The following is a 26804-nucleotide window of genomic DNA, read 5'->3' as shown; positions in this document are numbered from 1 at the left end:
AACTGTTCAGGTATACAGCTGTGTTCTTTTCCCTTACAGCTCCAATTGTACAAGTAGCTTTCCTACGCAGCAAAGGCATTTTACATACTGGCTGCTGTCTTTCATAATATCCATAACACAGTCCTTCTGTTTGCTCTGTTACTTGTAGGAGCTCTTCACAGCCTGGCAGGACTTCCTTCTGGCTCCAAGCATCCTGTGTTAAATGCCGCAGGGCCAGGGAGCACGAAGACTGCATACCCTTTGCTGCTTCTTTAGTAGGGTGTGAGGAGCCTGGGGCCTGAGGAGCAGGGCGCAGAAGCAAGGTATCCCGTGGGGGACAACATCTGCAGACCTTTAGAGATGGCTGGGAGTGCTGGAGGCAACAGAGCTCAGAAGCAGCAACGAAGGAAAGGAAGGATAAAGTTCAGGAGGGAGTGTGACAAAGGAAGGAGCAAGCAGTGGGGCAGGAGCCAAAGGTGGGAAGGGGAAGTGAAGGTAGTGTGCAAGACACAACAGAGGACCTCCATAGCCAGGTTTCCACCAGACAACAACCTGCTCCCTCAAGAAACAACTACATAAAGTACTGCAGATCCATTAACCCTTTCTATTTTCGTCTAATCCGTTCTAGCATTAAATGTGCTTCAAGCGTTTGTGGAAGATCATTGTAAATGTGAAGGTGTCAGGCTCTTCTGAAGATACATAGCGTGCTTGTGAACATGGCTCCACATAACAGTGTTAGTTCAGTTTTATGCCAACAAAACTAGAGGAAAATGGACACTATGGTTACAGAATATTAAAGTTGGGAACAAAAGCTACCAAAACCGAGATTTCTGGCATCTTTGTTCACTACTGTGTCCTGATTCACTCTCAGATGCCATCTGCCTTGTGCTCCGAGTCAGTCAGAGGTGCGACAGGAGGGAGCAGTGTCTGTGATCGATCGTGCAGTGGAACTGTATTGCAATGCGTTGTACGGTGGCTTACGACCACTTGGGTAATTTTAATTCTGACATTTCCCATCTTTCAATGGCTTTACTTGGCAAAAGTAGCTTTGTTTGTTTTTTATTTATTTTTTTTTTCCCAGCGTTTTTACTGTGATGTGCAACTCTTTAGCTGCACAGATGAGCTCTGCACACCTGACAGGGGAGTTGGGGAGGTGCTTGTGGAACCGCAGACCGACTGAAACTAACGCTTCCATGGTTTCGGTGTCTGGTTTGACCAAAAGCTCTGGGAAAATCATAATAATCATAAATAAATAATAATAATAATAATAAAAGATAAAAATATGCGAAGTAGTGCGACCTTTATCATTTTCTCCCCAAAAATTTAGGAGGTGCTGGGGACTTCCAGAGCCGCCAGCTGTTGACACCGGGGCAGCAACGTTTGAAAACCGTGCTTATCCCAACGGGTTGAAAATAAAAACCACACGTCTTTATGGTGGGAGGGACCCAACCTCACCCCCCCCCCCCCCCCTTTAACCACACAGCCGTGAGGGGCACCGGGCGCGCAGCCCCCGCCACAGAGGCGGCTGGGCGGGGCCTCGCCTCTCGGCCGGGCGCGGGGCGGGGCGGGGCGGGTGGGAGGGAGCGCGCGCCCCGCCGGTTAAACTGCCGCCGCGCGGGCACGCGCACGGCCGTTGGGCGGTGGCGGCGGCGGGAGCGGGGCGGAGCCACGAGCCCCCGGCCCGGCCCCGCTCCGCGCTCCCGCCCGGCAGCGCCGCGGCCGGCAGCGCCTCCGCTGCCCGCCCCCCCTCTCCCTCCCCTCTCCTCCCGGCACGGCACGGCCCGGCCCGGCACGGCACGGCACAGCCCACCGCCGGGATCATGGCGATTGACGGTAAGTAGGCCAATAACGCGCTCCCCTCCTCCTCCTCCTCCGCCGCCTCCTCCTCCTCCTCCTCCTCCTCCGTTCCCCTCCCCCGGGCACGGCGCCCCCTTCATCCCCTCCGCCTCCTCCTGCAGAGGATGCCCTGGGTAAAAAAAAAAAATAAAAAAATAATGAAAAAATAACGGGATGAACGGGCCCTCCTCTCTGCACCGAGCGCTTCCCAGCCGGGCCCCGGGGCTGGCGGGGCTCCAGGGAGGCTCCGCGCTCAGGCGGCAGAGGGGAAGGCAGGGGGATGCTGCGAGCACTTGTTGGCTGCCCGGGGTGGAGGCTGCGCCCCGACGCCTCCCCGCTCGGCTCACAGAGTGGGCTTTGTTGGGAATTCCTTAAAATAAATAAATACATAAATAAATAAAAAATCCCCGAACTTTAATGGCAGGGAAATAAGGCTTTAAGGTGTGCTGCTCCCTTGCTGCAGCGCTCGCTTCCGAAAGCGGTTGTCGTAACTTCCAGGGGAGGAAAAGAGCGAGGGGAGAAACCACACAAACAGCTCCGGATTGTGTTCGTGTGGGATGCTCCTGTGCTGCCGGTTTCCTTGGGTTAGTAATTGAGGCTGCGTTATTCCAGAAAGCTGTGGGAATTAGTTGGATTGGAAAGTATTCGCCAAAAAAAAACTAAATAATAATAATCCATGTTTGATATTTTCAGATGATTTAGGGCATTTCTCCTTAAAAGTTAAAGCAAACGATCATGAATGAGTTAAGCAATTTAGCCTCTGAAAAGAATACAACACCTCTCTCATCAAGGCCAGATGTAGAAATAGCCTGCCTTGTACGAATGTGAAATTGTTATCATGGGACTTAGGCTCTGGAAGTCTTTGAAGGCCAGGCTGGATGGGGCTTTGGGCAGCCTGGTCTGGTGGGAGGTGTCCCTGCCCATGGCAGGGGGCTGGCAACAAATGGACTTTAGGGTCCCTTCCAGCCCAAACCGTTCTATGAATCCGGAATTTGCTTTGTAGTTTCTAATTAAAGGGGAGGCAGGGTAAAAATATCCAATCATGAAACTGACCTACTAGGTTTTTCACTTTGTTCTCTGTCTGAAGACAGAAACCAAAATGCATTTTTCCGGTGTAGTCTGTAGCAGGAATGTGGCATCCTCTTTGTTGACAACCAAATAGCTGATTCCTATAGATTTGTTAATAGGTAGGTGTTACAATTTTTATTCCTCATCTTGGTGAACTCCACCTCCTTCTGTTTGTGTTGCAGTATCCTGCTGCAACTGGTCAGCAGTGTTTAAAAATTTGGGTTGGGTTTGGATGAATACTGACTCTTGAAGACAGGATGAATCCCCTGGACTTATAGTCCAAAGGGGCAAAACACAGAATTTGTATTATGTCCAAGTAAATTTGTAAATGTTTGTGATTAATTTAACAGGAAAAAAAAATACTTTGTTTGGTTCAAAAGACTTTGCAGTTGCACAGATTTTTGGGAGGTGGTAAAGTCATATGCAATAAGCAAGGCTAATAACTTTTGACTGAAGAATAAATGCAAAATAGTTCAAAACTCTTTTGAAGCAGGTTATATATAGTTATATGTGCAAAGTACAGAAATTTAAAATAGGATTTGTTAGCTGCAAGAAATTTAGTCTGTTGACTGCTTTTAAAAATCTTTAAGTGCTGTTTCTAGTGTCACTCTGTCAGCTTACAAGTTTACATCAGTTCTAATGTTAAAACTCATTCTTTTTGTCTAAAAAACAAAGAAGGCTTTTTATATGAAGCGGTATAGAGAACCAAGGAGCCAGTGACCATGAGCAGTGACCGTTGCTCTTCCGGTCAGTGCCAACAGTTAGGTACTTTTTTGCATTGTGGTTACTGCTGGACCTTTTTTTTTTTAAACAAACAAACAAACAAACAAAAAAAAAACCCTATATTCTTCATGTGACCAGGTTCAAAGCCCTAATGTAGTGATTGCAGGAGCAGTTAAATCTTTCTCTTTAAAAGTTAATGTCATCTTAAAAGATGTTTCTATTTGTTTCTTAGGTGTTTTGTTTTATACAGGCATCAGGTATATAGTTTGCATAGTTTGGGCAATCAGATTTGCTAGGAAACAGCAGCAGGGAATCTATTGGGAAAAGTTTTGTCTTAAATAGGATTAAATAATTTTATCTGCAGTTCTTATTTCTGTCATATTTCTCTTCCTAAACAAAATGAGTGTTAGTATTTAGTAGCAGCTCTATTTTGAGATGCAAGGTTATTTATTGTGTAGTGTTTCCACATAATGTAGAAGAATGCTAAATTCATTCAGTACAGAGAATACTGGGATGCGGAGGATGGCAGATATGGAGGAGAGCGGTAAGACCAGCACAGCGGGTAGCTTGGGATTTGGGTCTTCCCGATGGCGGCTGCCTCGGCATGGGGTCTGGTGGCCATTTGCTGGGGATGGGAAGAGCGAGAGTGGAGGAGCCGTTTCTGAGAGTCCTTCAGCATCACCATGGTAATGTTCCTCATGGCAGCGTTAATTTGGTTTCTGTATGCTGCTTTTGCTCCTCTGAGCAGTCGCAAGACTTAGGCACCTGCCTTAAGAGTTGGGATTTGAGGTCTGGGTGAGGAGCTAGCAATGGAAATCATATTGCAGGGAGGAGAAAGGTAAAGGTCACAGTGGGAGGCTTTATAACCTGAGGCAGAACTGCGTATCCTCATGGATCTGCTTGTGCCAGGTTTGTGGGCTGCACTTGAATGTGCTCTAATGCGGTGCAGGCTATAGAAAGCTGTGCATTTCTCAAGGAAGGGAATGTGTTCAGAGGTGAGCTGTTCCAGACCGAGTTATCTTGCATTGTGAGGGGTTCAGTGCTAAGAATTCAGAAGCAGTGTTAAAGAGAGTAGTGAGTTGTACAGATAAAGTGAATGTAGCAGAGAAGAAGGAATTATAGCATAGTGCTGTCATTTACTAAATTATTGATTGAGTAATGAGACTAATGAACCTGGCTTCCTGTATTTTCCCCTTCTGATCCCACCAGTGTAACCGTTTTTCATTACGGTTTCCTGGTACACTCCTGTTGTACTCTGAGGTCCTCTTCATGTGTGTAGGCTTTTTTGAATGCTTTTCTTTTTGTCCCTGGGTCTCCAGAGTGTCTCTGGCGTGTACTCAGCTTGCTGTTTCTGACAAGCTCGTTCTCCCTTCCAATCCTTGTCTGCCAGCTGTTTAGTTGGCTGCCGCAGGTGCAGCTGTTTACATGGATTTATTGGCTGGCTGGATGTCCCTGGGTTTGGTGAGATTGGTGGCTGCTGATGTTCATGAAGCTTTGAATCCTGAAAGTATTAAGTTCTGACAACTTTGTGTCAATTTTAATGTAAATTAGCTCCTGAATTCATTGGCAGTAGATTGTTAAGTTATATAACCCTCACTTCATTGGGAAACAAAGCCAAAATTGCTAAATGAACCTACTTTTTATTTATGGATATAAGAAGAAAAAGGAGTTAGAACACTGACTGCTTCATATGGGTTACGTGATAACCATGCCTAGGCAAAAACTTCATAATCCAGAGGAGAAACCAAGGAACGAGCTACATACAGTGCCTAGGTGGGACTATTGTATGTGTGGCCCGTGGGTTGAATCTGGCCTAGGGAGCAGTTTTACCTAGACTCCAGGCTACCCCAGATATTCTGTGCTGTAGGGCAGGAGGTGACACAGAGGTCCAGTTGGCGCTGACCTGAATAGGCTGTGGTGCTTCTGGACCCATGCTGCTGCAGCCAGGGTGCGTGTTGAGGAGTAGCAGCAGTGTTGAATAAAGCCTAAACATAAGAAGCCCTATTTTATACCAAGGCCCACTTCAAACACATTTGTTAAATGTGGGGTGGATCAAGCGTCAGGGTATTGAATTTCATCAGCCACACAGAATCTGTTTAATACTATTTTATGCTCATTCACCGTCTGCAGTGGAAACTATTCAGTGGGTGTTACCTGGTATTCTTTTTTGTTGTTGTTGCCATTGTAAGTATGATTCCCTACATTATTTGCTGATGACAGTAAAGCCTCGCCATGTGCAAAAGTAACAATTTCCTGGATGGATTTGCGTTACATCATCATCACTGGAGTGTTACGGAGCTACTGAAATAAAAAAGCCATTAGTTCTTTGCCTTTTTGATGGTAATAGAGTGGGGTGCCTTTTAAAAACATCTAACCTCTAATCCTCTACAGACATCTATTTGACAAGCTCCCCATGGGCTGAGATGAAGTTATCATACTTCATATAAGAAGAGGTGATCTGTTCAGAGCGAAATTCTGGAATCTGGTTCATTTTGAACGCTTAGCACTATTGCAAATGAGAACTCTTAGCATTCAGGATGGGCATACAAGAAAGCAAACATCCAGTGGCTGCCTGATTAAAAATGTTGGCATATATTGCCCATCAAAATGCAGGAGATTTATAAATAAAAGGAAAGTCTAGCTGTCTTCTGGAAAACTTTCAACTGCTGTGACTGTTGGGTCATATTTTCTCTTCACCTTATTCACAGGCTTACCCTGTAGGCTTCTTCCAGCTTCTGCACTGACTGATGTGAGGGACCCACAGTTGACAGTCCCTGGCTTTTTTCTGAATATTGTCAGGTCTCACACTGAAAAAGGCAAAGGTCTTATATTGTATACTGAGCTAAATGTGCACCTGGGGATTGGAGTAGGGATTTCAAGTCAGCTTTTAATCCTTGCACTTTCTAATCTTTGAGTATTTAACTCTTGCAGGTGGGAGAAGCTTTCTGTGTAAAACCATCTCTGGAGTGAGATGGAGAAACGTTGGCATGGTTTTGAAAGTTATTTGTAAGACAGCAAATGAAAGTTGAATCTGTTGGCAAATCACCTCATAATCTTCATGAGAAACATAATCTTCAATGTGAAAAATGATAGGTTCATTGTGATTGACACACATTTTACAAGTATTTATTTTGTAATCTAAAGTAAGCATTCTTCCTACATTCTGGGATCTTTTGAAATACAAATTCTTGGTATAATTTCTTTTTGTATCATAACCTTACTATTTTATCTGAAATACGAGAAATACAATTACATGTACTATTTCCATGAATTATTTCTCACATTTTTTTTGATTAAAATTTTTAAAACATATACTTCTAAAATAAATTATACACAAATCCATAGATCATTAATCAAAAAAAAAAAATCCTGTTTCTTGGCTTACTTTCTGTTGTGAAACTTTGCTCTCGAGTGTTGATTCAGTGGTATATTAGCTAAAAACTGTAGGAATTAGTTAAGAGATGTACTGATTTTTTTTTTATCTCTTTGTTACTATCAACTTTTGTTGTTGACATCTTCTTTCTTAGTTCCAGAGCATTTGATAGAGTATACACCCCCAGCCAATATGCACTACTATCTTCTTGTCATTTGCAGTGAGATAACCATTCTTACTGTAGCTGCGGGTTCTCTTTCTACTCATATTTAAAGAAAAATACTGCACAGGTCTTAGGTCAGGTTCAAACCATTTATACTGTTTCTGTTGCTACTGATATATACTGTACCTCTTCATTTCCACTAATAAGACTTATTTGAAGAAGTACTTGACTGAAAACAAGGTAAAATTGTATTTCAGTTGTCAGAAGAGTGAGGAAAGATAAGTGTCTTGTGATTCTGGGTAGAAAGGCAACTGAGATGATATTTTCATGGTGAGGGAAAGATGGTCCCTGAGAACCTCTCAACTTTATGATATAATCTGTTTATACAATCTGTCTAACCTCTTTTTTTCTTAGCTTCAGAAACTCAGTGAAGATGCTTCCATTTTTGTGGAATTGTGGATAGGATTGGCCCCAACATTTTTTTGAGAAACAGAAATGGCTATGCTATTCTTGGTTAATTGTCACTGATTGCTAATTCATTAGTCAGTGGCATCGGTGTTGCTGAATATAAATATAATTAAAAATGAAGTATTCTGCGTGTCACAAAAGTTCTAATGTTTGTCACTACTTTTATGGTCAGATAACAAACAAAATATTCTTAAATTAATTCAGGACAGATTAGATGATTTTATAAGCTAAAGAATTTTTAGAATTTTCATTTAGCTGTAGAGCTTAGGGATATGGTTTAGTGGAGGACTGTTAGTGTTAGGTCAGAGGTTGGACTCAATGATCTTGAGGTCTCTTCCAACCTAGAAATTCTGTGATTCTGTGAATTATTAGATAGTTATCATTCTAAATGGTGCCAGCAGAGGAGATGGTCTTTACAGTGGAAGTTGGAAATCAATCTTATGTTTTTATAACCTTAACTTACTCTTGAAAACTGTTTGCCTTGAACACATCTGCTGCTAATTTAATCAGATACTTATTTCTCTTATTAGTGGGTTAGACAGTGAATAACTCTTCTTTATTTACCTGCTTATACACACCATCTGTTGCATCTTTTTTTCCAGAGTCCAAGAGTCTGTTAAATCACTCCTCCTATGAAAACCACTGTGTATTTTTATGGACTTACCTCCTCCTTTCTTTGTGCCTTCTGTAGTTTTGTTTTATTCTTTAGGATGGAAGGTCAGAGAGGAGTCCCAACCACACAAAATGTGCAGGATGAGGGTACATAACAATCACAGAATCATAGAATATCCCGAGTTGGAAGGGACCCATAAGGATCATCAAGTCCAACTCCTGGCACCACACAGGTCTACCCAAAAATTCAGACCACATGACTAAGCGCACAGTCCAAACACTTCTTAAATTCAGACAGGCTTCGTGCAGTGACTACTTCCCTGGGGAGCCTGTTCCAGGGTGCGAGCACCCTCTCGGTGAAGAACCTCATCCTGATGTCTAGCCTAAACCTCCCCTGCCTCAGCTTGACACCATTCCCACGGGTCCTATCACTGGTGATTGAAGAACATAAAGTAGCATTTTTTTTACTTTCTATTTACTAATAAAGTCTAATGTTGTTTGCTTTTTGACCACTAGTGAGCATTCAACTGTAAACATTTCAGTTTTTACATAGACAATATTGTTTACAGACTAAAATTGTAACAAGTGTACTGCAGGAATACAAAGTTAATTTTACACCACCTGTGAGGATGTGCTGATGACTGTATGTAACCTTTTAGGAAAAAATACCTTACTGATACCCGCTACAGAGTTGCTGTTCTTTAGAAGTGTTTCCAGCGTTTTTTGGTTTTTTTTTTTGTTTTGTTTTTTTGTTTTTTTTTTTTTTTTCCTTTTAGTTAGCTGTCCTTTCTTCTAAAATCAGATTCTTTCTTAAGATCAGTTCACTATTTGAGACAAATTTTCAAGTAGATTTGTTGGTATGCGTAAGCCAGAACACTCTCCTTATAGTTGTATTTTAGAATAAATTTGGTATATGTTATGAGATAGCATAATTCTTCTAAGAATAGATTTCCTAAGTATCTTGCATTCATAGCCAAAGCACTGGTATTTTACACATGCACCAGGCAAGTTAGCCCATCACACAACTGATTCGGCTTTTAGCTTGTCCCATTCTACATTTCTGTGGCATAGCAACGAGGGCTCTCATGGGTCGTACCGCTGCGACTCGCGCTTTTCATGCCACACAGTGCCTTTGGTGTTGGTGTTCTGCACTTAGACTTTGCGGGTTAGTCAAGGGAAAAGAGAGCTAATGCGGAATACAACGTTAAGTGCATGTTTGTTGAATGTAGTCCAAACTTATCAAAATGCTAATTAAAATACAAACCTCAGTTGGAAAGTAATGTATTACATAAAAAATGTGCCCCTGAAGTTACACCTGCTGACAAAGACTTCAGTGGTGCAGTGTGATGTTGTGTTGCAAGTAGTAATGTGTGGATTTGCTGCTAAACTGAAGAAGTATGTGTTGTATACACAGTGTCCTAAGCTGTACCATGGTCTTAATTCTGGAAACAAGTCTCGGATGTGTTCGTCAGAGCGATGGAGTGCACCCTCACTGAGCTGTGGGTGACAGCAGGGAGGGGAGCAGTTCGTATGCAGGAGGGCAGGGCTGATGGTAACTGTGTGAACTTCAACAAGAACAAATGTCAAGTCCCGGACCAGGGGTGGCAAGCCCATGCAGCACTGCAAGCTTGGGACAGGCTGGCAGGAGCACAAGTTCTGTGAGGAAGAGCTGAGGGAGCTGGGGTTGTTTAGTCTGGAGAAGAGGAGGCTCAGGGGAGACCTCATTGCTCTCTACAGCTACCTGAAAGGAAGGTGTGGGGAGCTGGGGATCAGCCTATTCTCGCAGGTAACTAGTGATAGGCCTAGAGGGAATGGCCTCAAGTTGCACCAGGGGAAGTTCAGGTTGGAAATGAGGAGACATTTCTTGTGAGAAAGAGCAGTCAGGCACTGGGACGGGTTGCCCAGCGAGGTGGTGGAGTCACCGTCCCTGGGGGTGTTCAAGGAAAGGTTGGATGTGGTGCTTAGGGATGTGGTTTAGTGGGTGATAGTGGTGGTAGGGAGATGGTTGGACCAGATGACTTTGGAAGGCTTTTCCAACCTTAATGATTCTAGGAGTTTGCACAAAAGAGCCTCGAGGTCCTGGTGGTCAGCAAGTTGGACGTGGATCAGCCGCGTGCCTCAGCAGCAGTGTGGGCTGTTAACGCAGTGTGAGACAGATCGCCACACAAGGGATTCCAGAAGAGAGCTGCGAAGCTGGTGGTGGGCTGTAGTACTTGGCATACCAGAAGGGGCTTGGGAAAGGGAGGTGGCTTCTTTGAGTGCACAGTGAATGCACGTGAGGTGGCAGGCATGGGCTAAAATGGGAAATTCTGACCGGGTATAAGGAAGATATGTTCACGATAGCACCGCTGCAAACCAGCTCTCAGAATTTCTGTCCTTGCAGATCTTGGTTGGTTGAGGCCCTGAGAAACCTCCTGTGAGGATGATTGTTGTCTGGAGTCTCTCAGAGAGCCACAAGTTGCTCCCAGTTTTTTAGCCAATTACTTTCAGCACCTAGTAATGGAGTTTCAACTCAAGTCCAAACATAGCAGACCTATGAAACTAGTACAATTCAAAATTCAGAAGGAAATGAAATGTTACAATATAATCAATACAAAACTGAGGTGTAGTTTTTTTCTTTGGTGAGCAACTTTTTGTAGTTTTGGTGCAATAAATTGTGATAGTCATCCTCACAGATAGAGACTTGGCGTACAAAATATTTTAAATTGAGAATTTAAATTGAGAAAATTAAACTTTGTCAATATCTCAGCAGCTGCGTTTTGTTGTAAGTAAAACCTCCGTCTGTTTAGTTTGTGCTAAATGTCTGGATGATGTAGATCTTAGGGCCACTAGATGGTCAGTCTAGCTCAAGAAAACTGGTGTTTGAATCTATAATTATAAAATTAATTCATCTTTCATTATTTCTCATTTTGCTTCCATTGTCTGAAAAGATATGAAAAGCTTCGTTCCCAGTTTTTCTCATATTCTCAGTTTTTATTCTTCAGCATTTTGGGCACAGTATTACTTCATCTTATGTGCAAAACCACTTAAAACTTTAAACTGTTAAATAAAAGAGATGTTCACAGTCAAGATGAAACAGAATTAATAATAATCTGTATCTAAATCAGACTATTAACTATAAAAGCATGGTGACCCACCACTACATTAAAATTAATTATTTTAACATTTGAAGATTGTAAAATTTAAGAGGGTCATACCAGTGAACCTTTGGGATTTGTGGGCTAACAGACACAAAGCCAGTCTTTTCAGCCTGCAGGAGTGCTGGGTTAACAGTTGACACCTTGCTGTCATGCAGAAAGTTTTCATATTTACACTTTAGTTTCTTTCAATGACAAGTTTATTCAAAGCTAAGAGCCTTCTCGGGAGTTGGAAAGACAGGAAAACTTGTGTTCGTTTGTTAAACTGTGAGTAAAACCAAGGTGTGAAAAATGTAATAGTTCCACGATTTTGAAGAGCACTAGGGGAAAAAAAATCTGCCTGAGTCACTTGAGGATAATATTTTGTGTTTAATAAATTGGTTAAATATTAAAGACGCTTTCTTCAACTTTGTTTTCAGAACACGAAGTTTGTGATGGATTTTTATTCAACAGTCAGTTTCCATTCAAAAGTGGTTTTGAAAGAGTAAAAGATTAGTCACCCATTAAATAAGACACATAATTTGGGAGCTTCCAGGACAATGAAAAGACAAAATTTAAATTCTGAACGAATGCATGTTAAGTTATGTACATTTGCTGTATAGTGTTGTAGTGAATTAAAAAAACAGTATAAGGCTTAATGTAAAGGCTTTATTTAATAGAACATTACAATGTCTTAAATAACTTTTTCAATCATTTACATGTATTCTTGAAAACAAAAGGTACCAATGCCGAATGCACAACTAACGTTAATATTCTATATTAAGATTTCATGCTTGTTGAAGTCACTGAGTGCAATATACAAGTAAAATCTAATGCTGCTCACTGGCCTTCTCACAGTAATTTCTATTTGAATCTTTATTTTTAACTGCCTAGCACTTTTGGAATGAAAAAAAAATATTTTTTTTTGTTCATTTTTTTTTCTTCACTTCTGAATTTAAGTCTAATGGGAGGAGAAATTCTAGAGACAAGTGTTACAGTCACTCTGAGCTTCTCTTTTGTAGCCTGAGGATGACTGCACTGACTTGAAAGAAGACTGTAATCTCCCCTAATCTCATTTTTTAATGTGTTTCTGTCATAAAACCTGTTTATTTTCAACCCATTTTTTCTTACTCAGAAAAGATGTTGAAAGCAAAACATAAGAGTGATACTGGTCAGTTCCTAGAAGAGCACTCTTTGCTATCTAGAAGAGTACTCTTCTGTTGCTGTGTTCTGTAATGATGGTGCCTGTAAAGAAGTTCTGGGATAATCAGGGTCATTGATTTTTGATTTCCAATTCAAGAGTATTTTTGAGGCTTGTGTTTCAGATTGCTGAGTGTTAAAAACAATAGTTGCATTGTATGCTCAAAGTGAGGATGCTTTCTGACTTCATATCTCACAGACATTTAATTTTGTTGTAGAAGTTGTTTTATTCCACTTATTTTGGTCCTTTTTATCCTTCTTTCTCTAATATATGCATTTCCTACCATTATTTATTTAGAATGTAAATTTCACTACAAATACATGCATCTTCATAAAGCATTAATAACAGCAGCTGGCAATGTTATTAGTTATGATTTTTAAATATCAACTGATATTGTATCTTAACATCCTTTATGACATGACATAGTTCCTTTATTATGGAATGAAGAAGAGTAGTAAGTGCTGTATAACAGATTTAACAGATTTTCATGTTTTTTGTTTTGTTTTGTTTTGTTTTTGAGATGGAAATAATTTTATTATCTGGAGTTTGTTTTGGAGTGTTGTGAAGTGTTTGGAATCCCATAGTGATTGATGTATATGGGCTGTTGGTTTCTGGAACAGTTTTGTATTTTCTTGAAGTTTCAGAGCACCATGTATGGTGATCTGTATGATCAGAGCCCTTCAGTTCTGCGTTCTGTTCAGATAAACATGGACCTTGGTCAGTGGCAAGAGGCTTAGTGGGCATTAAGGTTTGGTTAAGGCAAGCCACAGCTTGGTGTTGCTAAAAGTTTGACTGTGGGGAATATCATTCCAAAACCTTTTACTTAAAAGAGGACAAGATGATGAATACCATAAATTCATTCAATATAAAGTAATGATAATAAAAATCAACTCTTCCAACAGTTTCTCAATGCCATTAAAAGAATCTCTTCAATGGTTTGTAACTGCCTGTTCCTCTGGCTGCAGGGCTTAGCAGTACGTCCCTACAGTTCTCCCAATGTCACACCTTCCTATTTCAATTCACTTGACTGATTGTATTCTTCTTCCATTGTGGTTCTGTCAGTGTCCTTACTGGGTATGTTATGCATTAGTCTTTTCTTCACTAGCTGTAGTTATAACATTAAAATGTTTTTCTATTGAAATTTAAAGTATAATATTTTACCAAAAACCTTGTTATTCACATATTTAATAAAATTCTGTACAGCTGTTTAAAAGCTTAAATAAAAACCCAACAAGACTCTTGAAGATAAATTCCAGATAAGCAGCCCAGCCTTTAGTTACAGGCTTTCTTTTTCCTTGCCTTGCCTTGCCTTGCCTTGCCTTGCCTTGCCTCAAAACATTATTTTGATGTTCTATTGTGTTACCAATATTTCTGATGTTTTGAGAAATCTTCTGTAGATGGTGGTTCCCTCAGAACAGGAAATCAAGCTTTGTATTTGGGAAATAATTTTAGTATGATTTCAGTTAATTTGCTTGTGTTTTTAATTTTGTCAGTATAAATTCTCTGTAAGACTCTTCAAACTGCACTGTTGCTAGCAATGTTAAGCCAAAGATACATTTATTAATTAGGAAGTTTTCAATTCATTCAGGATATCCTTTGGAGAAAATAGACTTTTGCATTTTTATTAAATAATATGTTTTGCAGCTTTTTCTTTCACGCTGTTTATAAGTCTTGTTAAGAAGCCAAGTACATTTTAATTGCTAATATTTTCTAATGATTTATTTCCAAATAGGTGGTGAACGAACTTGTGGTGTACATGAGTTAATCTGCATTAGAAAAGGTAAGCAATGATTTGTGAAAGTTAACTTATTAGCTTGTGAATAGTACTGCTGAGATATCTGCTACCTAATGTTAATGTTGTGCATTTTCTGGATCTTAATGTTGTACGTTTGCATTGTAAAATCTTTTGATGCTGACACTGTCACTTAAAAAAAAATATTGAAATTTGCAAAATAAAAAATGAATTTTCATGAAAAGATAAACTTTTTTTCTTCCAGTATATCCTGAGTTACATGGAAGTTGTTAACGTTGTTCATCTGTGATAGGAAACCACATACATGAACTTTGATCTTTGCCCTGTACTTTCAGATTTTTGTAAGTTGATTTGATTTCAAGTAATGATTGATTGTTGTGAGGGTATTTTAAATAAGTGATATAGTGGACTGGCAATTTCTTCCTATGTGTTCTTGAGGTCCACGTGACAAAGAGACTTCTTTGAAAACGACTTTACCAGTAATAACACCAGGAATAGGTAGAGTATGAAACAGAACTGTGCTCAAGAGAGGGCTTTCATAGGTTTAAAGCTGAGTTACAGTGGCTGCAGTTGCAGTTTGATGATACAGCTCAGGTGATGCAGTGACAAGATACAGTTCTGTTTTCTGCCCTCTCCTTTTGCCAGCCCTACACTCTTTTCTTTTTCCCTTGCAGTGGTGTTGCTGAGTGGCTGTGTTCTGATCTGATGGCTAATCTTATCAAAAAAAGTATAATTTCTTCAAGGTTTAGTTCCTTGAATTGACTCACCACTAGAATCAGAGAATCATTTAGGTTGGAAAAGACCTTTAAGGTCACCAAGTCCAGCTGTTAACCTAGCACTGTCAAGTCTACCACAAAAGCATGTCCACATCTACCACATCTATGTGTCTTAGGTCAGAAGAGTATTCAGTTATTTTCAAAACGTAAAGAGTAAGAAAGTGTGGAAGAAGAGGAGGAGGAGGGCTGCTAGACTTGACAACAGCTAACTGTTAGACTGGCTCCCTGGTATTGTTAAATTTCTGCTACATCATTCGTGGTAGGAAGAACTTTTGTTTGGCCTGTGAATAAATCTTAGTTCCTATTGCAACAATTTAGTACATATATATTTTAAAAAATATATTAAAACCTATCTGCTAGTGTCAAAATTTAGTCTACCAGTTGAAGTGAAAAATAGCTTTATGACCAAAAGTTGTCTTTTCCAAATAACTTATTGAAAGAATAATTGAAAGTTGTATGCCATTTGACAGTATTGTAATTAAAAACACTTCTCTGCTTTTTAAAACTCTAAATCATTCCATTCTGGCTTTCTGTAACTCCTTTCTCATTTGAGGAGGTTGTTCTTTTTTTTATTATTATTATTATTTGTAAGCTCTTTATTGCTGTCTGTCTTTCCTTTGATGGATAAGTCAGTGCACACAGTGCACTGCATTCTTTCTGTAATAGACTCTGGTTTTCTTTCTGAATTATGAAACTCATTGAACTAGAAAGTTCAGGAAGCCTACTGATGATGTTGCAAAGTCTATTAATCTTGCTAGCCCCTTTTTATTTCAGGGTATTGTACTTTTAATAAAAAAAATGTGCATTCTTGGAGGCATTACTTTGTTTTTGTTATTGCTGGGAAGCTCAAATGAAGAGAGATGTATCTTTTTATGGTTCTGTGTGATATTTGGACATTGGAGTCTAATCTGCTTTAGTGATTGATCAGATACTGTAAATGAATTTTTAATACTTGCATGGAGTGTGTTTTAGCATTAGTTATAAATTAGCCTAGGGATAAGTGTGATGAAAAGGGAAGTATCCTCTTAGTGCCATTTATACCTGTAGTTTGGTGGGTTCCTTTTTCCTTTAGATGAGTTTCCGTGTGTATTCTTGTAACCTTGTATGCCCCATATGCCCTGCCATGTCACTGATAAATTTCTGCTTGTAGTGTGTGGAACGAGTGCATTTTTGTCTGTCCTCTCTCTGCTTGACATGCTTATAAAGCAGAATATGCTTGCCATTGTACTACAAGTCTTCCAGTTGTGTAGTGCTCCAATTCCTTGCATTTAATATATTGATTACTTTATCTAGGATTTCACAACATCTGATGCATTCTGGTGCATTCGAGATGTATTGTGGTTTTTTTTGTGTGTTTGTTAGTTTGTTTTTGTCTGACCAATGGCCAGGCTCCTAAGGATTACTTTGTGCCAGGTGTCCAGGCTTGCTTGTTTGCCAGGATCTGGGTGCGTGATCTGGATCCATATTTACCTTCTCAGAACATGAAGTCCTTTCCAATCTGAGAACTCCCGGCCACCTGGAATCTGGAGCTGGTCCAATCAGGAACTCCCAGCCCTGTCCCTAATGCCCCTGGATACTAATTTCAACCTTACATAGGAGCAAGCTGAAAAGTTTTGTGGCGTAGGGACCTTCCCCTTTGCCATCTCTTGACTGCGCCATGAAAAGAAAGGCTTCTTTGGCTCATGAAGTCACTGTGGAAGTTTGATGGACAATTCAAGTATTCACATTGACACATGCAAAATTCCCCGTGCTCTTGACTTGTTTGAAGCGAGGTGCACTGTCCCCCTCTCCCTCTTCACTGGCATCCGTGTGACTGTGGTACCAGGGGAATGCACTTGCACACTCCTAGCATTTATTCATTCGTTTTCATCAAGGTGTTTGACAAAAGGGCTCTGCTTTTGAAAGTCGCCTGAAAGCCTCTGATACTTTCTGCCAGATGGCAGTAGGTGATTGACTGCCTGATGACTGTAGTTAGAGTGCTCGTGAAGAGTGCTAGAGTCTTTGAAAGAAAGGTTAATGGTAAGTAACCAGAGCAAGTAACCAGAGTTTGTCAAGATACCTAGTGCACATCTGTGCTTTGTTTGTCCATCTTTCTCATAGTCCTTCCAAATATGTTGTCTCTGAGAAGCAGCTATATGGTAAACAGGGATGTACCATCTCACTTCTCCTGGGCTAAGTAGGGAAAAGAGTAAAGCAAGCAAACGTGTGTCTTCTATGAATAATGCAACAGAAAACTTCTGTTTTTAAGTGATGGCATATAACTAGAATTTATATAAGGGTTGTAAAACTGGAAGAACATCTGTTGGTGATCAATTTTTCTTTCTGCTTAGCAAACGAACTAATTCGTAAATTGTCTTTCCTGTCTGCTCACTCATTTTTGCTAAGGAAGTAAGAACCTTGGGATCCCTGGTGCTGAAATCGGAAAAAGGACTAGAAATGTCTGCAAGGCTCTGTGTGGCCCCACCACTGAGCTCACATTATTATATACCTGTATGAAGGCATAACTGTAAAAATAAAATGCAAAACTGCAATTTCTGCTATGGAATATATTCAGCTCTTAAAATCATATGAAATTTCATTTTTCATTTATTTATTTAATTATTTTTTTTGTGGATGCCTCATCCCTGAAAGTGTTCAAGGCCAGGCTGGATGGGGATTTGGGCAGCCTGGTCTGGTGGGAGGTGTCCCTGCCCATGGCAGGGGGGGCTGGAACGAGGAGATCTTTAAGGTCCCTTTCAACCCAAACCCTTTTGTGATTTTCTTATGTACTCCATGCTGCAGTGCCAGGACTACAAATGATGCGGAAGACTTGAGTTTTCATTTAAAAGCATCATTAAAGTTTCTTTGATGTTACTGATGCTTCCGCTGAAACAAATAAAACTAATTTGAGTTGTAGATTTATTTTTTAGCTTTCTAAGACTCAAAGATGTGCCAGTACTGGTTGTAATGCTTACTGAATAGCTGAGATTATCTGAATTCATGTGAATGATATCGATACAGTACCAATACAGAACTCAGATCTGCTAAATGAAGGTGATGCCAGGTAGGGCCTGCTCCCGCTTCACATGATGTTGTCATGGCTTCACAGATGTGCAAGGTAGACTGTGGTGGGTCTACTTCTAGTCTGTACACTAAGGATTGTGTATATCTGTGGTGTCTTGCTTGTACAGTTTCCTTTTGCAGATTCATACAGGTTTGTGAACCATGTCTGAAAAGTTGATTAGGGGTAAGAATACTGATAGACTTTTTTTGCAAAACCTTAAAAACTAATTTATATATATTTAAATAAAAGCTTCTTATAATTAAGTGAATATACTGCACGTCTTGAAAAATGTGCATATATTAAGGCAACTATGTAACATCTGGCGGTTGCAAAATATAGAAAAAGACACTTCCCAGATAAAGAAAATAAAGTACTTTAGGGAAATACAATCAATTACTCCAGAAATTTGGTAATACAGCATTGAAATTTGTCACTTCTGTGTGTAATGTAGCATAGTGGTTGAACTGTTTCTATGGTTTTGTATTTACACATTGTTAAAATCTGGAAATTGAAAAATGGAAAAAGAGATTTTTCCTTGTATTACAGGTGAACTGCTTGCTTGCTTCTATTTTCACTTACTGCAAGTTTGGAGATGTGCTTATTTCCAAATTTATACCTGTTTGACAATTCAAGTTCACGACATGTCTAAGGAAGGAATAGCCCTGCTTAGTTTGGTTCGTAACTCCATCGCTTTATTCAGTCCCTTTGGGTTCTTGACATAGTAAAAGAGCAGGACAGGGTTTTCTGAAATGTACTTCTGCTGCTTATTCTACTCTGGTAAAGGTCTGCCTTTTTTTTCTGGCTGGTAACACCCACATGTTTTTGAGAGAATCATGAGAATTATGTAAGCTGTTCATTTGCTTATTTGCTGTGGGCATAAAAGAATTTAGGGGACTTGAGAACAGACCAGAAACATGCATCTTTGGCTGTGCAGTGCCCTGTAGCTAGGCTGCTAGTCTAACTTGGAGTTAGCTGTTGTTAGATGTACTAATATCTTAATTAAGGCTGTTTTTCAGGTTCTGTTTGTACAGATGAGCTAGACAGGTGATGGGTGTTTATCATATTGAACTATAACTGAAGAATCCCTATTTTTAATGCATTCTGATATGTATAATATTCACTGTATGATATGAAAGTCTCATTAACATGATCATGCATTTTATACTTTATTTTCAGGTCTCTTTCACCTTTCATTGTTTATTTGTGTATTTTTGAAGTAATGTGAAGTGATACTTCCAACTCAGCAATGTGTTTTGTATTTAATTCATGGAAATGTAGATCGAATATCTGACTGAGGTCTGAGTTGCTCAGATTTTTTATAACTATTTTTATAAGACCTTTTTTTCTTTGCAAGATGTTCTTTCTATTGTAGCAGTCTTACAAACAAAGGAAATTATTCAGCAAACTGTCTTTGTGACTAATAATGGAACAGAAGTGGTCTTTAATATGCAAAAGAAAGAAGTTGCAAGGAGACAATGTCTTTGGCTGATAATGTAGAATGTCACTTCTAATAATAATTTTGAAAAGATAAGAAGGTATGAATTTTTGTTTTGTGAGAAGTATATTCTAAGTAGAACTATGTCCTTTTTAACTTTGTGGTCAACTATCATCATCTATTTGCATGAATCTTGAATGTTAAGTTGCCAGTTGCATTTAATTGAAGTAGTAAGAAATACTTATTCATTAGCTTCCTGTTACAACTACAAACATTTTAATGTTTTTTATTTTAAAGTTAACTGCACCTGATATTGAATTTATATTGAAGTTTTTGGTAGTTTACACTAAATAAGTGTTACTGAAAAAGAAACAAAATAATTTTTCCTTCAACTTGGTCATCATCCAGTTGATAGAGCTTCTTGTGCTAATAGTTCTTTGTCAAGAGAAATATGAGACCACAGATGGTAGCAAATTTCTTTAATTTATGTAAGCTCACAGTAAAGTTTTACATTACAAATAAATATATGTTGTTTCTACTCATTTTAAGGTATTTCTACTCTATTTCTACTCTACTAAATTTTTCTACTCATAGGAAAAGCACCAAGTTAATGGCATTTTCTCTTTTGACAGAGATAGGAATAAAACCTTTATTAAAACTCTACGCAATTCAAGTTACTTCTATAATATACGCAGAAAATAGTAACTCATCGATTCATAGTTGTGCAGTAATTAACCTTAAATAGAGAAATACATGTATTTTGTTGTAGTTTAGAAACACAAGAAATTGTATGTCTTTTGTTCTGAAAATACTAAACTTAATAGATTTGGATGATACTTTCATTGGAAAAATAAAAGTAATCAAGCAGGATTAACAACACTAGCTTTCTAACAAAGAGTAAGATTTAGTATTTACTCTATTCTGGGTTGATACATTTTGGACTAGTGAAGTATGATATGAAACCAGTATTTTTCTTTTGGTGATTGATAACCCCTTCAGGGAAGCAAAGTACATTTCTGTTTGCTCTCCTGTGTTTTGTAGTCTTTTGAAAAGCAGCATATGCTGGGGTCTTTTAGTTCCAACTGTCTCAGTTCCTTTTCTTCCTTAAACACAAAGCTTGCTAAGAGCTTTGCAGTATCCAAACTTTGATTTCCCGGCATTTCTTCACTTAAAATGTTTGTATTAAAATTTCTACAGCATGATGCTTTGCTACATATGCTAGTTAATCACGGTGCTGTTTAGCAATTCTGGCTTGTCTAGCACTTTTTTTCCAATTAGCCATTACAATTGATAGCAATGTGATTATAAAGGTTTTTTATTACGTGGATTTTTCCCTGGTATTGGAGGGCAACTTTGAAGTAATTATGGATTTAGACAGCACAAGCCTCTAGATCTGCGCAGGTCTCTAACGCTTTTGCACTGGGAGGATTATCTGAGTTAAATATCCATTAAATATCTACGATCACTGCTGTTCTCTCACCCACCATGTGGAGAACACAGGCATGTGACATGCTATATGATTGCAACAGATTATTGGGACGTGAAGGTAATCAAGAGTATCGCCTTATCTATGTCTATTCTAAGTAGAAATGCGACGTTTCCTTTGCTGTTTCCTTTCAGAGATTTCTGTTGTGAGGTACTACTTACAAGGAGGTACATTCCGTATTAGAGAGAGAAGACATCGAGGGACTGGTAAATCAGCAGGGGTGGCAGGCTGAGAACATCCTCGGCTCACAAGGATTTACGAATTTAAAGATTTCCGTCAAAAGTTTAAATCTTCAGTTCAGACTATAGCTTCTGTTACTCCTAAATTCTTTCTTAGTTCAGTGATGATTCGGAGCCCAGGGTCCTCCTTTTCATATAATTACATTTATCTCTGAAAGACAATTTCAGCTTGGTATTTTAAAAGAAAAGGGAAGAAATCCTGTAAATGACGATCTGCAGCAGCAGTATAAAAGTTGCAACAAGTATTTTGTGCAGTTATGTATGTGAATAGTTAACTTGCTGAACTAAGGCCTTTTTAACAGTAACTAATTTACAAAGTATGTTGAACTCTGAAGTAAATAATCAGTCAAGTAATTTAAGTGCTCATAATAAAATTAAATAAACTAGTACTTGTAAAAACAAAAAACAAAACAACAACAACAAAAAGGTGGTGGTGTTTTCTGGCTTTATCTCTATAGCAGTGCAGATACCCTTCAGCCAGGATGAAGAGACATAAGCCAAAAGGTGAAAAAAACCTCCTGTTATTCCAAATAGCTTTCAACTAGAATAAGGGCAACACTGGCATTATGGCAGGGTAGCTGTCGTGATGCAGTAATTTTTTTTTTCATGTAAGCAAGCACATTTATTTTTTTACTTAATGTTGTGTATGACTTTTTTTTTAATAAATTACCCTTTAAATGGCATCAAGTATCGCTTCAGATAATGTCAGTTTTCCCTTTTCCTTAGTATTACTTTGAAATGTATATAAATAGAATTTTTGAAGGGCATTGCTATTCCAGATAGAAAGTTAAATAAGTACTTTCATCCTGATTTCATTCTGTCAGTCTTTCAAACTTCAGAAAGGTTCATGTTACTAAAAATTGTTAATAATTTTCGCATTTAGGGAATGCACTTTTCAGTACTGCGTTGAAATTCAATTGTCATTTCCTGTTTATATTCACATAAAATTGCCTGTCTCAAGCTAATATACTGGATATAGAGATTTAAAGTGTTGAACGTGTAAACTAAATTCTTTTCAGTTGTGAAATTTGTGTATTGAGATCACCTTTAAAAAAAAAAAAAAGTTTAGGAACGGATTCAGTTACTTATACTTACAGAAGAGACCATATTATGTAATTATAACAGGAAAAATATTTACTTGAAAACCAGCACATGTGGAAGTGCAGTTCTTATTCCCGTTGAATAAACAGTCAGACAAGTATTTTACTTCAAAGTTGACTCAGAGGCACAGGGGTTTGTGTTTGGTTGTTGTTTTTTTTTTCCCCGTTATGACATAACTAGTTTGTGAGAAATAAACGTGCCATGTCAAGATAAATAATTTAAATGCTGACAAAAGGCAATCAAGGCATAAATCTTATTTTGTGGTTCAGTAACCTGTTTTCTGAAGATATGTTAATTTCTCTTGCAAGTCAGAGTTGGTATGAAGCAATGTGGCAATAAATAGTGTTTGAATTCAAAATATTTGTAAACTGGACATTACAGGTTAATTTCATGTAATGCCAATGATGGATCTAATAATGAATAATGTCAAATTAGCGGATCTAATAACAATGTAATGCTTCTGCAGGACAAAATGCAAGTAGCAGTGCTCCTCTATATTTAAGAGAATTAAAAAAGACTGAAATATTTTAGATCAAGTTGTATAAAAAATAAACATAAAAATCAGCTTTGAAACAAAAAATGAGCTACCTGTTTCATTTCAAATGCTTTTATGCTAGGGTTGTAAAGGCAATTGAATTACTTTGGACTGTTCCCCTAGTTACTTAATTTGTGTACAGAAGAGATAGCATTGCATTTGTAAATGAATAATTAAAACATCACCGAGGAAAATGTGTGGCTTCGTACTTTACTGGCTAAATAAGCCGTAAGATGTGCAGTGAAAGCTCCAAAAATACTTGACTGGACAATACAGATATTTTAGACAGTATAGGCTTGTATATGTGGATACATATTTCAAAAAGTACTTTTTAATACATCTGAGGATTTTTGTTTGGTTATATTTATTTGAAGATGTGAATATTTTCTGAAGAGTTTAAAATCTTTTTCCGGAAAAGAAAAAATTGTTTAATAACAAGAAAGCTGTATTAGAGAAGGATGTTAATTTGATATTTAAGATGAAGGGATGGTAAGTTTATGCATTCTAATAATTCTAATTTTAGTGGTAATAACAAGGCTAATTCACTTTTGTTAATTTAATATTTCTGTAGTGAATATAACTTTCTATGTCATTTCCACAACCAGCAATTCAATTAGTTCTAATAACTTTGTAGTAAGTCATTTGTTCTTTTTGTGTTTCTAAAACTGTTAAATTATTATAAATTTCAAACATTCCATGTTGTTTTTCCATAGGAGCTGAAGATAATTGTGAAATTCATTAAAATAGGACATTTGAATTTGAAGTTTGACTATTGAAGTATTGCCCTTCTGCCAGTTTGTGATTCTTGAAAAAAGCATTGTGAATCTTTGAGAGTTCTTAAAATGCTTTTCATGGTACAATTAATGTCCAAACAAATTAGAATTTATGTTAAAATGTTTTGGGTGAAAGTAACTAACTCCTGTGCTGAATGTGGCACAGATGGGTTTTGTATGGAAAAAAAGTACATAACTTTATTTCTGTCTACAAAGTATACCTGGTTGACACTTTAGCTATGCAAAATTAATTGAAGAATTAATGTGATAGATAAAACCTTCATTCATAGATGAGAATCTGTATGCATTTATGTGTGGAAAATTGACATACAACTTTTTTTTTTTCTGGCTTTATAATGATGTATTAAAGGCTTTGAACTTGATAACACATTTAATCTGTGAACAAGCATTCTAAAATTCTTTATGTGGATGCAAATTTATACTAAAATATAATCTTCAAGTCCGATGTTCACACTAAATTACATAAATAATTAGTCTTGCTACAGCTAAAGTTACATTCTTTTATAAGGTATCAGCCAATGTTTTTTATTCCAGAAAGATGTCATCAGATACTGTGTTTCCATAGAGAGAGCTGTACTGACTCTCTTTTAACTAATTAGTATCCGGGAAGTACTGGAAAATCATAAGTGTTTTCAAGCTACTTTTAGGTTGTAGGTTCCTAACGTGCGTATTTTGTTGGATCAAAGCAAATTTGAATGCTGAACAATATAAAAAAAAAAAAAAAGTTATATGTATTAAATTGCGATATGTTTAAAAAAAAAAAGCTTTAAAAGATCAAAAGTGAAATAATTTATTTTTTTTTGTCATAAAGTATTGTACAGTTAATCTATTTAAAGAAAACATACACTGTCCTCCTTTATTGTGAAGTATAGAGTTGTAGAGTGACTGGATTGCAACTTAGTCTGCTGAAAGCAGCATTGATGTTAAATTTGGGCAAAGTTGCTTAGGACAGACTGCTCCCATAAAAAAAGCAATTGTTCTCAGATAAATTTGCCTGGTCTCACTTGCTTTAATCTGTCTATTCCTCCTAATCTGTTATCTTTTTCTGTTTTCTTTTCCCTTTCCAACTTTTTCTGTGCACTCTGTCCCAGCGTTATTTCATACCTTCCATTTCCTCACTGGACCCCCTTTGTGTCTGCCTAACTCCTGCCTCCCACTTCGCTCTCACTTCCGTTGGTCCCTGTCTCATGGTGAATTGTGGTCTCTTCTGTCTGCCCTTTCTGTCTCTGTGTTTAATAGATGTTAGAACTGGAAGTTACTGAAGAAAGAAGAAACTCTGCTCTCAGCCCAGTCTCTAGTCTCATTTGGGTTGGGATCAGTAACTGAGAAAAATGGATGTTGTTCAAATGTTCTCACTTATCCATATGCAGTCTTGGGAGGAGGGGAGAATGCTTACTGCCAGCAGAGCCTTGGGAGATTTCATCGATTGGACTTTGAGGTCAAAAAGGAAGATACATAGCACAGAGACTTTTTTTCAAAAATTTCAAAGCTTTTTCATATTTAGGAAGATTTCATGAAAATGATTAATGGATGCCTGAAACTTGCCAAATTTACCTCTAAATCAGGGAATATCAGGGCTTTTTCAATTATTTTGCTTTATTTTTTAGTAGAAAAAAAAATCACGGCTATGTCTGTAACTTTTTTTTCCAGCACATTCTTGGTCATGGCTTAACTATTTTTCTTGAAAATTAAAGGCCTTCAGTGTGAGGCAGAGTTGCCATAAACTTCAGCTATAGCAAGTGATTTTAATAAAATCATAAGATTTTATTAAACAGACAGACTTTTGAAGAGAATATCAGGTAATCAGAGCATGTGCAACCAAGAAGTTTCATAAGGCAAAGTGTTTTTCTTTCTATTCATTCATGTTAATGAAAACAATTAAAAATATATATATAATGATAATGTTATAACTTTTTGTTCTCTATGGACAGAAATCCCACTTTTCTCACCTAGTTGCTCTGCTTGACAGCAGATTGTCTCATCCTGAAGGACTGATGGGGAGCTCTAACTATATGGATCTCTGTACATTGTCTGAAATTGAAAATTAGGCTCACCTGCTCTACCCTGTTGGACTTTTTTTTTTTTTTAAATTCTGTTTCTATTCAGTAGTTGTACTGCGTTTTTATATTTCTTGTTTTGTCTTGGACTTCAGTGGTTTGAAAGGTGAAGGTGAGATCTTTAAGACTTTCAATCATTTCTAACTTTGCCTTCGGTTCTTCTTAAGATAGAGTTTCTAGCTTAACTGAGTTAATTAAAAATTGCTCATGCTTTCCTAATTATTCTGATATAATCTAATAAAACATGAAAAAAATACTGAAGCTTGTCCAAATACAAGCTTCTAATCTGATGATGGTTTATTTCTTTGAGTCTTCTTTGGTTGACATTTTGGTATTTCTTCAGTAATTTTGTCAGGATGGATGGTTCAAAGCTATAGCGAAGTTCATTTTCTTCTGAAAGTTGTAGGGGGAGAGGTGAGGGTTTTACGCACAATATTACATGATGTCTTGGTCAGAGGTAAATGTGGAGTAAAAATTATTTGCACTGTTTCAGATGGATCCAGATGTCCAGCTCAGGATGGAAGTGCAAATCAGAGCAGTTCCTTTTAGAAAGGTGCATTTCTTTGCTATGTAGTTTTTTAGGAAAGCGCACCTTGATTTTATTCAGCTGGGCAGCTAAGCTGCACCACAACTTCTCTCTCACTCCCAGTCCTCAAAAGAAAAGGGGGAGAAAATAATGATGAAAAGGACTCAAGGTTTGAGATGAAGACAGGGACATCACTCACCAATTTTTATGAGCAAAACAGACACAAAATAGATTAATGTAATTTATTGCCTATTACTGACAGGCCAGTGCAGTCAGAAACTAAAAGCAAACTAAAAACACGTTTCCCCATCCACTCTCTTCTACCATCTTCCACGCAGCACAGGGGAATGGAGGTTGTGGTCAGTCCCTAACGCTTCATCTCTGATGCTCCTTCACGGTCACTCTCTGCCCAGCCCCATGCAGGGTCCCTCTCACGGGATGCCGTCCTTCCCAAACTGATCCTCTGTGGCTTTCCACAGGCAGCAACTCTCCAAGCACTGCTCCCACACGGCTCCATCCC

At 38.3% G+C, this 26804-nt stretch overlaps 1 protein-coding gene across 1 annotated transcript in view; it reads left to right on the top strand.

The window, feature by feature from the left end:
* Positions 1–1717: 1717 nt before the first annotated feature.
* SYT14 (synaptotagmin 14) overlaps positions 1718–26804 on the top strand; it is an 88542-nt gene continuing 63455 nt past the window's right edge. The window contains exons 1-2 of the mRNA XM_082756759.1: positions 1718–1812; positions 14272–14319. Of these exons, the coding sequence (XP_082612885.1) occupies positions 1800–1812; positions 14272–14319 (61 nt within the window). The 5' untranslated portion in view covers positions 1718–1799. The remainder of the gene's footprint in view (positions 1813–14271; positions 14320–26804) is intronic.

Source organism: Aythya marila, assembly GCF_965140915.1.
Source record: "Aythya marila genome assembly, chromosome: 3".
In the NCBI taxonomy this organism is placed as follows: Eukaryota; Metazoa; Chordata; class Aves; order Anseriformes; family Anatidae; genus Aythya; species Aythya marila.
This window is presented reverse-complemented; position numbering and strand designations above follow the sequence as displayed.